This window comes from Gymnogyps californianus, chromosome 19 (genome assembly GCF_018139145.2).
Source record: "Gymnogyps californianus isolate 813 chromosome 19, ASM1813914v2, whole genome shotgun sequence".
Taxonomy (NCBI): Eukaryota; Metazoa; Chordata; class Aves; order Accipitriformes; family Cathartidae; genus Gymnogyps; species Gymnogyps californianus.
The window spans coordinates 1,420,745-1,433,275 of NC_059489.1; the positions used below are offsets into that span (position 1 = coordinate 1,420,745).

Sequence of the window (12,531 nt, forward strand, 5' to 3'; positions counted from 1 at the left end):
CACCTGGGTTCCACGGGATGGAGTGAGGTGGGGATTTGGCGGGGTCTGGGGGGGCTGGGGCTGGCTCTCGACATACTCCTGGCCCCCCCAGGCCGCTGATCAAGCTGCACATCATCTGGAAGAAGGACGGGGTGCCCCTCTCCAGTGGCATCAGCGACTACAGCCGCCGGCTCACCATCCTCAATCCCATGCTGAGCGACAGCGGCTACTACGAGTGCGAGGCCGTGCTCCGCAGCAGCAGCGTGCCTGCCGTGGCTGAGGGCGCCTACCTCTCCGTCCTGGGTGAGGACCTGGCTGCATGCAGCCCAAACCACGCATGCAATGAGTTGGGGTGGTCTCAGCCCCGGAGCTGAGATGGGAAGCGACAGGCGGGAGTCACTGGGGTGGTTTGACGGTGGGTCCGGAGGACCCCGGCTCTAACACAACCCCCTGCCTATTGCCGGGCTTCCCTTTGCAGAGCCGCCGCAGTTCACCAAGGAGCCGGAGAGGCACATCACGGCCGAGATGGAGAAGGTGGTGGCCATCCCCTGCCAAGCCAAAGGTGAGCCGCTCCCCAGCCGCCCTCCCCGTGCCGCCCCGGCCCCGTGCCTGATGTGGCCCCGGCCCTTGCAGGCGTGCCTCCCCCCGAGATGGCCTGGTACAAGGACGCTGCCCTCATCCGCCTGGAGAAGCTCTCCCGCTTCCAGCTCCTGGCGGACGGCAGCCTGCAGATCAGCGGGCTGGTCCCCGACGACACCGGCATGTTCCAGTGCTTTGCCCGCAACGCCGCCGGCGAGGTGCAGACCACCACGTACCTGGCCGTGACCAGTAGGTGCCAGCCCCTTCCCCACCCTGGAGCCCAGGGTGCCCTGCATGGGTAGTGGGTGGGATGTGCCTGGGACCCCCTGGGTGGGCTCCATGGGGGGCTCGGGGACCCCAGGAAACCCTCCCATGGGGATGGGACTCCCCCATGCCCCAGAAGTGGGTCAGCTCCAGGCTGGGCACCGGGAAGGGCTTCAGGGAGGGCTGTGCATCTCTCTGCCCCGCAGGCATCGCCCCCAACATCACCAGGGGTCCCCAGGACAGCACGGTGATTGATGGCATGTCCGTAATCCTCAACTGCGAGACCTCGGGGGCTCCACGCCCAGCCATCACGTGGCAGAAAGGTAAAGGGGCTGGGGGCACTGGGGTGCGGGCAAGCCTGCCCTCCGAGCCCTGTGTCTGCCCTGCCCATCCCTGCCTGTACGCATGGCCCCAGGGCATCTTCTTTGAGCTCCGTGGCCACTGGGCTCTGTGGCCGGTTACTGGGGCGCTGGGGGCTGACGGGGCTCCCCGTGTCGCCCAGGGGAGCGGATCCTGGCCAGCGGCTCGGTGCAGCTCCCGCGCTTCACCCTGCTGGAGTCGGGCAGCCTGCTCGTCAGCCCTGCGCACCTCGCCGATGCTGGCACCTACACGTGCCTGGCCACCAACTCCCGCGGCGTGGACGAGGCATCTGCCGACCTGGTCGTCTGGGGTAAGGCACCTGCCAGCGCACCCGTGTCACCCGGCTCTGCGGCAGCCGGGCTCTGCCTGCCGCCCTGCCTGCGTGCACAGTGCAGGATGGACCCTGGCCAGCTCCGTGGGCAGCTGGGTGCTGCGTCCCACCACGCATGGTGCGGGATGGAGCTCTCTGGGGATGCCAAGGATGGGCTCTGGCACGTGGCTGGTTGGTTTGTGTGGGTGCAAACTTGGGCTGTCCCCTGCCGATGCCACCCCCGCAGCCCTCTGGCCAGTGCGGGTGGCTCATTCTGTCCCCCCCCCCAGCAAGGACACGTATCACCGACCCACCGCAGGACCAGAGCGTCATCAAGGGGACCAAGGCTGTCATGAGCTGCGGGGTCACCCACGACCCCAGTGTGGACGTCAGGTGTGTGCGACAGGGCTGGGAGGGTTGGGGGGTCCAGGCACCCCCAGGCTGCCTGCCTGCCATCACCGCTGCCTGCATTCCTGGGGAGGGAGCGGGCAGATGGTGCGTGCTGCCATCCCCAGCCCTGCGCTGCTGGTCCTGCAGTGCCACCTGGTGCCCTGCATACGGGGAGCTCGGCACACCGATGGGACCCCTGGTCCCTTCTCCTTGTGGGGGGGCTGCAGGGTGCCAGCACTCCTGGGTCCGTCCCCCCCCCCCCCCCCGGCTCAGGTACGTCTGGGAGAAGGATGGGGTGCTGCTGAGCCCGGAGAGTGGCCCGCGGGTGCGCCTGGACGAGATGGGCACCCTCCACATCTCCCAGACCTGGTCAGGCGACATCGGCACCTACACCTGCAAGGTGGTCTCGGCCGGGGGCAACGACTCGCGCAGCGCCCACCTCCGCGTCCGGTGAGACCCTCCCCTGCCCCCCCCCCCCCCCCATCCCCGCCGACACCCCACGCCCTGGGCTGTGCCCCCTCCCTAACCGCCCCCCTCCCTAACCCCCCTGTCCAGGCAGCTCCCCCACGCCCCCGAGAGCCCCGTGGCCGCCCTCAGCCCCCTGGAGAAGCGGGCCATCAACCTCACCTGGGCCAAGCCCTTTGATGGCAACAGCCCCCTGCTCCGCTATGTCGTGGAGGTCTCCGAGAACAGTAAGGGGCTGCTCCCACCTCCCCGGCACTGCTGGCACCGGCTAGGCTGGCACCCGGCAAAGTCTGGTCTCTGGCATCACCTGGGGGCAGTGGGCAAGGGATGCTGTGGGGAGCTTGGGGACCACGGGACTCATTAGCTGGGTAGGGGACCCTGGTGTCGTGCAGGTCGGGTCATCCACCCCGCTGCCCCCCCTTTTTCCCCCGCAGACGCGCCCTGGACCGTGCTGCTGGCCAGCGTGGACCCCGAGTCGACGTCGGTGGCGGTGCGGGGCTTGGTCCCCGCTCGCTCCTACCAGTTCCGCCTCTGCGCCGTGAATGACGTGGGCAGGGGGCAGTTCAGCAAGGACACGGAGAGGTGAGCCATGTCCCGGGGGGGGGGGGGGGTCCCGGGGGGGCCAGCAGCCCTGGGTGCTCACCCCGGCCTCGTCCTCCACAGGGTGTCCCTGCCCGAGGAGCCCCCCTCTGCGCCCCCCCAGAATGTCATCGCCAGCGGCCGCACCAACCAGTCCATCATGATCCAGTGGCAGCCGCCCCCCGAGAGCCACCAGAATGGTGTCCTCAAGGGCTACATCATCCGGTAGGCACCGGCGGGGGAGCGCGGGTGCCCCGTCCCCAGTATTCCAGGGTGCTGGTGGGGACGCCGGCAGCTCTGACAGTCCCTGGTCCCCAGGTACTGCCTGGCCGGGCTGCCCGTGGGCTACCAGTTCAAGAACATCACCAATGCCGACGTCAACAACCTGCTCCTGGAGGACCTCATCATCTGGACCAACTACGAGATCGAGGTGGCGGCGTACAACAGTGCCGGCCTCGGGGTGTACAGCATGAAGGTGACCGAGTGGACGCTGCAGGGAGGTAGGCAGGGACGGGCAGGGGCGGGCAGGAACTTGGCGTTCGCCCCAACAGCGACAGGCTGTGCCGTGGGGGTGTTGGGGACTGGGTGCAGGAGGATGGGTTTTGGGGTCCCAGGGGGACTGGGACCTGCTGGGGAGGGATGAGCAGGGGCTGCAGAGCCAGGGCAGGGCTGGCCCAGCCAGGGGTGTTTTGGGGCACCACCCTGGGTGCCCGGGGTCCTCCCCGCTGTGGGTGCCCACGCTCCCGAGGGGCTGACGCCTGGCCGATGGAGGGGACCTCACGGAGTTGGAGCCGCTGCGAGCCATCCCTTCATCCCGGCAGTCCCCACGGTGCCCCCGGGGAACGTGCAGACCGAGGCCACCAACTCCACCACCATCCGCTTCACCTGGAACCCCCCAGCCCCCAGTTCATCAACGGCATCAACCAGGGGTACAAGGTGAGTGGCGATTCCCGTGGGTGTCCCCAAAAACAGGGCAGCCGGGGAGGGGAAACTCCTCGGCTGACCTTCACAAACTGGCTCGACTCCTCCTTGCCGAAACCCCAGATTTTCATTGGTTCCAGCCTGACTGTTAAAATAATACTTACTGAGATTTAACAGTTGCATGGGCTTGGAATCTCCCATGCTCTTTAATTAATTCCAAATTGCAATTAATTCAAATTTACATTAATGAAATTGAATTAAAACATTAAACTTGTTTCTTAATCCACTCAAAAGAAGTTCAGGAATTTAATTGCCGCTGAATGAGATAACCAGAGCAAGTAGGATATTTAACATTCTTATTAAATGCCACTTAGTATTTTTGATTAGTATTTTTAGGGCCTAATTAGTATTTAATTAAGTTGCTATAGGCTATCTTGCACAATACCAATTAAATGCCCAGACATCCCTCCTAAACACAGGCGAGTGGGCTATTACGCGCTGTTATCAATGGGAGTTAATCACAAAGCGTGCGCTCTGTATCGGCTTGTACGGGTAAACACGCGCTGTTAAAGGCATCAAGTGTTCCCTGCACCGTTAATTGTTATTTAATCAACTCTGAATAAATAAGGGGAGGCCGGAGGTGCCCGGAGGACGGTGTTTGTGGTACCGATGTGTGCGGTGGGGACGCCGGTACCCGGCATCATTGTCCCAGCGCCTTCTTCCCGCAGCTGATTGCCTGGGAGCCGGAGCACGAGGAGGAGGCGACGGTGGTGACGGTGCGGCCCAACTTCCAGGACAGCGTCCACGTGGGCTACGTGGCGGGGCTGCGGAAATTCGCCGAGTACTTCACCTCAGTGCTGTGCTTCACCACGCCAGGGGACGGCCCGCGCAGCCCCCCCCAGCTGGTGCGCACCCACGAGGACGGTACGGGGAGGCTCTGCGTTCCCGCGGGACGGACCCTGCCCACATGCGGCTCCCGGGGAGGGTGGGAGCAGCCCCGAGACGGGGGACTTGGTCCCACTGGTGCTGCCGGTGGGGACGTGGAACGGGGGTGCCGCCGAGCCCTGGGAAGCCCCATCCAAGGGGAGCCCCCTCCACGCTCACTCCTTGCGGGGGTCCTGTGGGTGCCGAGGGCTCCCGCTCTCAGGTGCGCGGCTGCGTGCTGAGCTGGGTGTCTTTGGGCAGTGCCTGGCCCCGTGGGACATCTCAGCTTCAGCGATATCTTGGACACGTCCCTGAAAGTCAGCTGGCAGGAGCCGCTGGAGAAGAACGGCATCCTGACGGGTAAGGGAGCACCGGTGGGTACCCGGCTCCTGCATCGGCCCCCTTCCCACCCCGCAGCTTCCCACCCTGCAGCATCTCCCCCTGGTCCCCTTCCCACCCTGCAGCATCTCCCCCTGGTCCCCTTCCCACCCCGCAGCATCTCCCCCTGGCCCCACTCAGCTCCTCGGGGTGGGCGATGATGGGGGCTGATGGCACGGGGCACGTTTCAGGCTACCGGATCTCCTGGGAGGAGTACAACCGCACCAACACGCGGGTGACCCATTACCTGCCCAATGTCACCCTGGAGTACCGCGTCACCGGCCTCACCGCCCTCACCACCTACACCATCGAGGTGGCTGCCATGACCTCCAAGGGCCAGGGCCAGGTCTCCTCCTCCACCATCTCCTCGGGGGTGCCGCCAGGTGAGCGCGGCAGCACGGGGATGCCAACGGGCTGCGGGCGGTGCTGGGGGCGAGCGGCCGGTGCCACCCACCCTGCCCTCTCCCCACAGAGCTCCCTGGTGCCCCCACCAACCTGGGCATCTCCAACATCGGACCCCGCTCCGTCACCCTCCAGTTTCGCCCGGGCTACGACGGCAAAACCTCCATCTCCCGCTGGCAGGTGGAGGCACAGGTACGGGGTGGCTTTGGCGGGGCGGGGGGTGTTGAGGGGGTGCCAGGGGGGCAGTTCACCCCACTCCCATCCCGCAGGTGGGCCAGAGCGGCGAGGCTGAAGAGTGGGGGCTCGTCCACCAGCTGGCTAATGAGCCCGACGCCCGCTCCATGGAGGTGCCCAACCTGAAGCCCTACACCTACTACAGGCGAGTGGCCAGGATGGTGCCGTGGCATCGTCCCCAGGGGACTGGAGCCCTCTCGTCCCCCGCCGTGACCCCCACCCTCTCCTCCCTCAGTTTCCGCATGCGGCAGGTGAATATCGTGGGCACCAGCCCCCCCAGCCTGCCCTCCCGGAGGATCCAGACCCTGCAGGCCCCCCCGGACATGGCACCTGCCAATGTCACCCTGCGGACAGCCAGCGAGACCAGCCTGTGGCTGCGCTGGATGGTGAGGGGGGGACCATGGCTCTGGGGGGGGTCTGTGCCCGTGGGCACGGGGCTCATGGGGACAGGCAGGAGGGTGAAGAGCCGAGGGGGGATGGAGCTGGGGGGTGGCTGCGGGAGCTCAGGAGTGACGGTGCCCATCTCTGCCGGCTGGGGCCAGCCCCTCCTGGAGCAGGAGTACAACGGGAACCCCGACTCCGTGGGCTACAAGATCCGGTACGCGCGCTCGGACGGGCGAGGGCAGCCGGTGGTGCACGTCATCCACGACCGCGTGGAGCGGGAGTACACCATTGAGGATCTGGAGGAGTGGACTGAGTACCGGGTGCAGGTCCAAGCCTTCAACGCCATCGGCTCGGGGCCCTGGAGCCACTCGGTGGTGGGACGCACCCGGGAGTCAGGTACCGCTGCCCACCCCGCAGCGCTGGGCACCCATCCCGACTGGATCCGGCCACTGACCCCAACTCTCATCCCCCACTCCAGTGCCCTCCTCCGGCCCCAGCAACGTGTCGGTGCTGGCCACCTCCTCCAGCAGCATGCTGGTCCGATGGAGCGACATCCCTGAGGCAGACTGCAACGGCCTCATCCTGGGCTACAAGGTGAGCACCTACCCCAACCCCGGCGCTGTGGCTCTGCCTGCCTGCAGCCCTGCCCGTGCCCTGCCAGCCTCACCTGCAGACCTGGGAAGCATGGCTTTCCCTGGGGGGAATCACCCTGCAGACTGCCAGGTCCCCGGTTGCGCTTGTGCCCGTCTGTGCCAGCCTTTGCCACGCTGCTCCATCCCGGGGCTGTGGCCCGGCCGTGTCACACGGGGTCTGTTGCAGGTGATGTACAAGGAGAAGGAGTCAGATGCGCGTGCCCAGTTCTGGCTGGCGGAGGGCAATGCCTCCCGCAGCGCCCAGCTGACCGGGCTGGGCAAATACACGCTGTACGAGATCCGTGTGCTGGCCTTCACCAGGATGGGTGACGGTGTGCCCAGCCGGCCACCCATCCTTGAGCGGACGCTAGATGACGGTGCGTAACAGCACCTGGATGGGCAGAGAGACCCGAATGGGCTGGGGGGTCCCCTGGATGCCCAAGGCCTTCCCATCCTATCCCATCCTATCCCTGTTTCCTGGGGCTATCCCTCTCCCCCCTGACCAGGGCACCCAGGGCTCCCATTCCCAGGGGATGGGAACTGGCACTTTGCACGCACTTGTGCACTCCCCGGTGAAGCCCATCTCTCCTCTCTCCAGTGCCCGGGCCTCCCGTGGGGATCCTTTTCCCCGAAGTGAGGACCACCTTGGTGCGGCTCATCTGGCAGCCACCCGCGGCACCCAACGGCATCATCCTGGGTAGGTGGGGAGCCATCCTGGTTGTGCCGTGCCAGGATGTTCTGCAGAGGAGGGCAGAGGTCCCGTGGGAGCAGGGATCGGCATGGGGAGGCAGAGACTAGCTCCCTGAGATCCCCTGAGCATCTCAGAGCCTGTTGCCCCCAGGGCTGGAGTTTCCCTACTCGGCAGGCTCTGCTGGGTCCCTGGCTGTGTGTGAGCTCCCCCGTGCAGGGAGCCAAAACCCCCTCGTTTCTGGCCCTGTGCGTGGGCAGGGATGGAGGAGGGAGGCATGCACGGGGGAAGCCCAGGATGGTATCCCCTCCGCCAGCCCCACCGTGCCGCTCCCTTCCCCGCAGCGTACCAGGTCACCCACCGCCTCAACACCACCACAGTCAACGCGGCCGCCGTGGAGGTGCTGGAGCCCAGCGCCCGGCAGTACACGGCCACCGGTCTCCAGCCTGAGGCCACCTACCTCTTCCGCATCGCAGCGCAGACCCGCAAGGGCTGGGGCGAGGCGGCCGAAGCCCTCGTGGTGACCACGGAGAAAAGAGGTAATGGCGGGGGGGTCCAGCCCACGGCGGGGGGCTGTGCGTGCCTGCGGCATGCCCATGGTGCTCCCAAGCCCCTCGCCTCTCCCAGACCGCCCACAGCCCCCCGGGAAGCCGCTGGCGCAGCAGGAGGAGGTGCGAGCCCGCAGCGTGCTGCTCTCCTGGGAGCCGGGCAGCGACGGCCTCTCCCCCGTCCGCTACTACACGGTGCAGACCCGCGAGCTGCCCGACGGCGAGTGGGCGCTGCACTCTGCCTCCGTCAGCCGCAACGCCACCGCCTTCGTCGTGGACAGGTGAGGCACGGGCTGGCCCTCAACGGTGCCATGGTGCGATGGGGAGCCGGGGAGATGATGGGCTCTGCTTTGGGCAGTTACCCTGTGCCTCAGTTTCCCCATCCGACAATGAGTGCTTGCACCAGGGTTGGGAAGCACCAGCCAATGTGCCTTGCGGGAGGGAGGGTGGCTCACAGGGTCATCCACCGGCCTCACCATCGCCACCCCACTCTGCTTCCAACCAGGCTGAAGCCCTTCACCTCCTACAAGTTCCGCGTGAAGGCAACGAACGACATCGGGGACAGCGAGTACAGTGAGGAGTCAGAGTCGCTCACCACCCTGCAGGCGGGTCAGAGCAGGCTGCGGCTCTTGGGGCAGGGAGAGGGGGTGCCCCCCTGCCTGGGCATCCCCCTGTGCCCAGGGCATTCCCCCCTGCCTGGGCATCCGCCCGTGCCCGGGCATCTCCGGAGCCTCACCAGCTGCTTCTCTCCTGCAGCCCCTGAGGAAGCCCCCACCATCCTCTCCGTCACCCCGCACACCACCACGTCGGTGCTTATCCGCTGGCAGGTACTGTCCCCTCTGCCTTGCGGGGTGTCGCAGGACTGGCCACCCGCCCCCTTGGGAGGTGGCACCGAGGTGTACTGGTGACAGCCATCTCGGGGTGCTGGGGACCTCCGGGTCGGAGCAGCCCCTCACTGTCCTCTCCACGCAGCCCCCAGCCGAGGACAAGATCAACGGGGTCCTGCTGGGTTTCCGCCTCCGCTATCGCGAGCTGGTGTATGACAGCCTGCGCGGCTTCACCCTGCGCGGCATCGGCAACCCCGGTGCCACGTGGGCCGAGCTCACCCGTGAGTGCTTGCAGCCCTGCCGAGCCTGGGGACGTGTGGCTGGGAGGTGGCCCAGTGGTGGTGGGTGGAGGACAGGGCAGGGCAGCATCCTGCGCTCCGTGGCCTCTCCCAGGTACCAGCCTGGAGCTGTCAGGGTCAGGCTGTGCCCCGTGGAGCTGTCACCGGCCCCCTCGTCCCACCAGGTCCGTGGTCCCTAACGCACTTGTCTGTGATGTTGCTGGCTCAGTCACTGTGCTCAGCCCCACTGTGCTCAGCCTCCGTGTCCGTGTAGCGTGGCTGTCCACGTGTCTGCACCTAACATGGGTGTCTGTGTGACGTCCCGCTGTGTGTGTCTGGGTGTGCTGCTGTCCTCAGACCCCGAAGGGAACGGGGTCACATCCACTCTGGGGACAGCAGGGACACGAGTGCCAAGGGCAGAGCCCAAGACCGGACCTTGCCCCGTCCACCGCTCTCAGCCGCGGTCGGACTGCCATGGAGACCCCGATGCCCGGATCCGGCTCGTGCCACTCAGGGGATGGGGCTGGAGGACAGAAAGGCTCCTTGGTGCTGTGACAGCCCTGTTGGCACCTGGGGGTGACAGGGCCCTTGCAGGGGACCCCTGGCCCACCCTGGGGTGGGCAGCTGTGCTGGGGTGGGTGCTCAGAGGCGGGAGCCCACCCATGCTGCATGTGGGACTAACCGGCTGCCTGCTCTCCCTGCCCCGTGCCGCCCAGCCGTCTACGCCGTGCACAACCTCAGCGAGGTCTCCCTCACCCAGTACGAGCTGGACAGTAAGTCACCGCTCCCCCTGCCCCTTCCTGCCTCCCCGTGCGTGTCCTCCCCACTGCCACCCCCCTGTGTGTCCCTCCCCTCCGCCTGCCTGTGCTGCGGGGTGAACGAGGTGAGCCGAATGCCCTGCGCCCAGGGACACCTCTGCCTGTCCGCTCCTGGTGCTCCTTGGGAAGCCCCCCCAGCGAGGGGGGCTCTGCCGGGTCCCCCGGGGGTAGCAGGACCCCCACACCGCTGGCCACAGGGAGAGCTCTGCTCACCCCTTCTCCCCTTTCCCCCCGCAGACCTGAGCAAGCACCGGCGCTACGAGATCCGCATGAGCGTGTACAATGCCGTGGGCGAGGGCCCCCCAGCCCCCCCCAGGAGGTCTTTGTGGGCGAAGCGGGTGAGTCCGGCAGCACGGCCCTGCCTTGCGAGGGGCTGCCCACGGCTGGGAGCTGCGGGGAGGGGGCTCGATTGCCCTGGTACCCCACACTCGTGCCAAGACAAGGCAGTGCATCCCCCATATCGGGGGGGGGCTTTCCCCTCCCTGGTCCTGGCTGGACTGTGACACTGTCCCCTCCTTCGGCACAGTGCCCACCGGCGCGCCACAGAACGTGGCGGTGCAGGCGGCCACGGCCACCCAGCTGGATGTCACCTGGGAACCACCACCCGCCGAGAGCCAGAACGGGGACATCCAGGGCTACAAGGTACCGCTCCCTGTCACCTGGGCGCCCTGGAAGGTGCTGGGTTCCTTGGGAGGACACAGGGTGCCCTGGGGAAATGCTGGGTGTCGTTGAGGGGTGCTGAGCTCCCCTGGAAGATGCTATGTGTGGTGTTGGATCTGGGGAGATGTTGGGTGCCTGGAAGATGCTGGGTGCCCTGGGAGATGCTATGCATGCCGTTGGGGAAGGGATTCTGGGGAGATGCAGGGTGTCGCAGGGAGATGCCGGGTGTCCCAATGCCGGGTGTCCCATCCCGGTGCCGAGCGGCCGAGGGGCGGCAGGTGGCGCCGTCGGTCCTCGGGTGCTGCCCGGGGGTGCTGCCGGGGGTGCTGCCCGGGGTGCTGCGGGGCTGCCCAGCCCCATGCTCTAAGCACCCCTTTGGCCACATCCATGGCGATTCCTTCTGCTCAGCCCCGTCCTTTGCGAATTAGGCACAGCTCAAAGGTGATCTCAGCGCGCTTGGTCTGCAGCACAGTGATGCTGGGCCCTGAGCGAACTGCAAGCTGGGGTTCGTGTCTGATACCCAGCACAGCCTGGCGCCGTCCTGGAGGAAAAGCCATTCCCATCCTTCTGGCATGCTCAGAGCCCCCAGCCACTCTGGGACATGGGGGCTTAGGAGCCCGGACAGGGCTGTGCCGGGTGTTTGGGCATAGCAAAGGGTGTGGGGGAAGGCGAGATGGGCCGGATCTGTGCATCAGCCAGGTCTCCATGCCTCCTTCTCCTCCTGCAGATCCACTTCTGGGAGGCCCAGCGCCAGAACGAGAGCACGCGGGTGAAGACGCTCTTCCTGCCCGAGAACGAGGTGAAGCTGAAGAACCTGACGGGGTACACCTCGTACTGGATCAGCGTCGCCGCCTTCAATGCTGCAGGAGATGGACCCCGCAGCCCCCCCGTCAAGGGGAGGACACAGCAGGCAGGTGGGGCCCGCGGCACGGCTGCCCCCAGCCCTTTGCTCAGCACAGTCGCATCCAGATCCTCCTGCCCCTGGGCTCTGCGGGGTGGTGTTTCCATGGGTCCAGCTCCAGTGACATCCTCGGGTGATGCCCCTTCATCCCAGCCATACCCCAGCTCCCAGTCCTGCAGTCCTGAGCAGAGACTGCCCTGGGCTCACCCCAGAGGGTTTATGGGCTGGGGGGGGGAACATGGAGGTGAAGATCTTGGCTGAGACTTGAGAACGATGAAGTCTCAGGAGGAGAGACAAGGAGAAGGAGACTCCTTCCCTGAGCTGTGCGCGGTGCCCTGGCAGGGTGTTTGCTGCAATGGGGATGGGGGCACACGGGAGTGGCACCAGGGTGGTGTGAGATGGTGATGACGAGTGCCCCAGCCCCGTTAGGGTGGAGGCAGGGAGAGGGGCTGGCTCGGTGCTGGGGGTGTCCCCTGGGAGCACTGAGCTGGCCCCGGCCACCCTGCTCCCTCACAGCCCCCAGCGCTCCCGGCTCCATCCGGTTCAGCGAGCTGACCACCACGTCGGTGAACGTGTCCTGGGAGCCGCCACCACTGCCCAACGGCGTCCTCGAGGGCTACAGGCTGGTCTACGAACCCTGCATGCCCGTGGACGGTGAGGGCACGGCGGGGGCACCGGTGGGAGGCTGGGGGCATTGCGGGGAGCTGGAAGGGCTCCGAGGAAGACCCGGCTCAGCCTCTGTCCCCGCAGGCGTCAGTAAGATCGTGACGGTGGATGTGAAGGGGAACAGCCCGCTGTGGATGAAGGTGAAGGACCTGGCCGAGGGCGTGACATACCGGTTCCGAATCCGGGCCAAAACCTTTGCCTACGGGCCGGACGTTGAGGCGAACATCACCACAGGGCCTGGGGAAGGTAGGGGGGGGACATGCAGGATGGCCATGCTGGGGTGAGGGAGGAGATGTGGTGGGGACAGTTCCCCCAGTGCCACCGAAGCTGGCATGGCCACGTGC

General features: G+C 66.6%; 1 protein-coding gene across 1 annotated transcript in view; it reads left to right on the top strand.

The window, feature by feature from the left end:
- SDK2 (sidekick cell adhesion molecule 2) overlaps positions 1-12,531 on the top strand; it is a 49,863-nt gene that overhangs the window by 33,005 nt on the left and 4,327 nt on the right. The window contains 35 exon segments of the mRNA XM_050908647.1: positions 92-282; positions 458-541; positions 613-807; positions 1,029-1,145; positions 1,325-1,492; positions 1,783-1,885; positions 2,156-2,332; positions 2,438-2,574; positions 2,782-2,929; positions 3,011-3,151; positions 3,245-3,426; positions 3,748-3,816; positions 3,819-3,862; positions 4,576-4,771; positions 5,033-5,131; positions 5,341-5,532; positions 5,622-5,743; positions 5,821-5,930; positions 6,021-6,171; positions 6,328-6,565; positions 6,648-6,763; positions 6,989-7,178; positions 7,400-7,498; positions 7,834-8,028; positions 8,117-8,318; positions 8,543-8,646; positions 8,794-8,864; positions 9,010-9,145; positions 9,859-9,915; positions 10,198-10,260; positions 10,263-10,298; positions 10,487-10,602; positions 11,348-11,534; positions 12,038-12,175; positions 12,272-12,433. Of these exon segments, the coding sequence (XP_050764604.1) occupies positions 92-282; positions 458-541; positions 613-807; positions 1,029-1,145; positions 1,325-1,492; positions 1,783-1,885; positions 2,156-2,332; positions 2,438-2,574; positions 2,782-2,929; positions 3,011-3,151; positions 3,245-3,426; positions 3,748-3,816; positions 3,819-3,862; positions 4,576-4,771; positions 5,033-5,131; positions 5,341-5,532; positions 5,622-5,743; positions 5,821-5,930; positions 6,021-6,171; positions 6,328-6,565; positions 6,648-6,763; positions 6,989-7,178; positions 7,400-7,498; positions 7,834-8,028; positions 8,117-8,318; positions 8,543-8,646; positions 8,794-8,864; positions 9,010-9,145; positions 9,859-9,915; positions 10,198-10,260; positions 10,263-10,298; positions 10,487-10,602; positions 11,348-11,534; positions 12,038-12,175; positions 12,272-12,433 (4,736 nt within the window).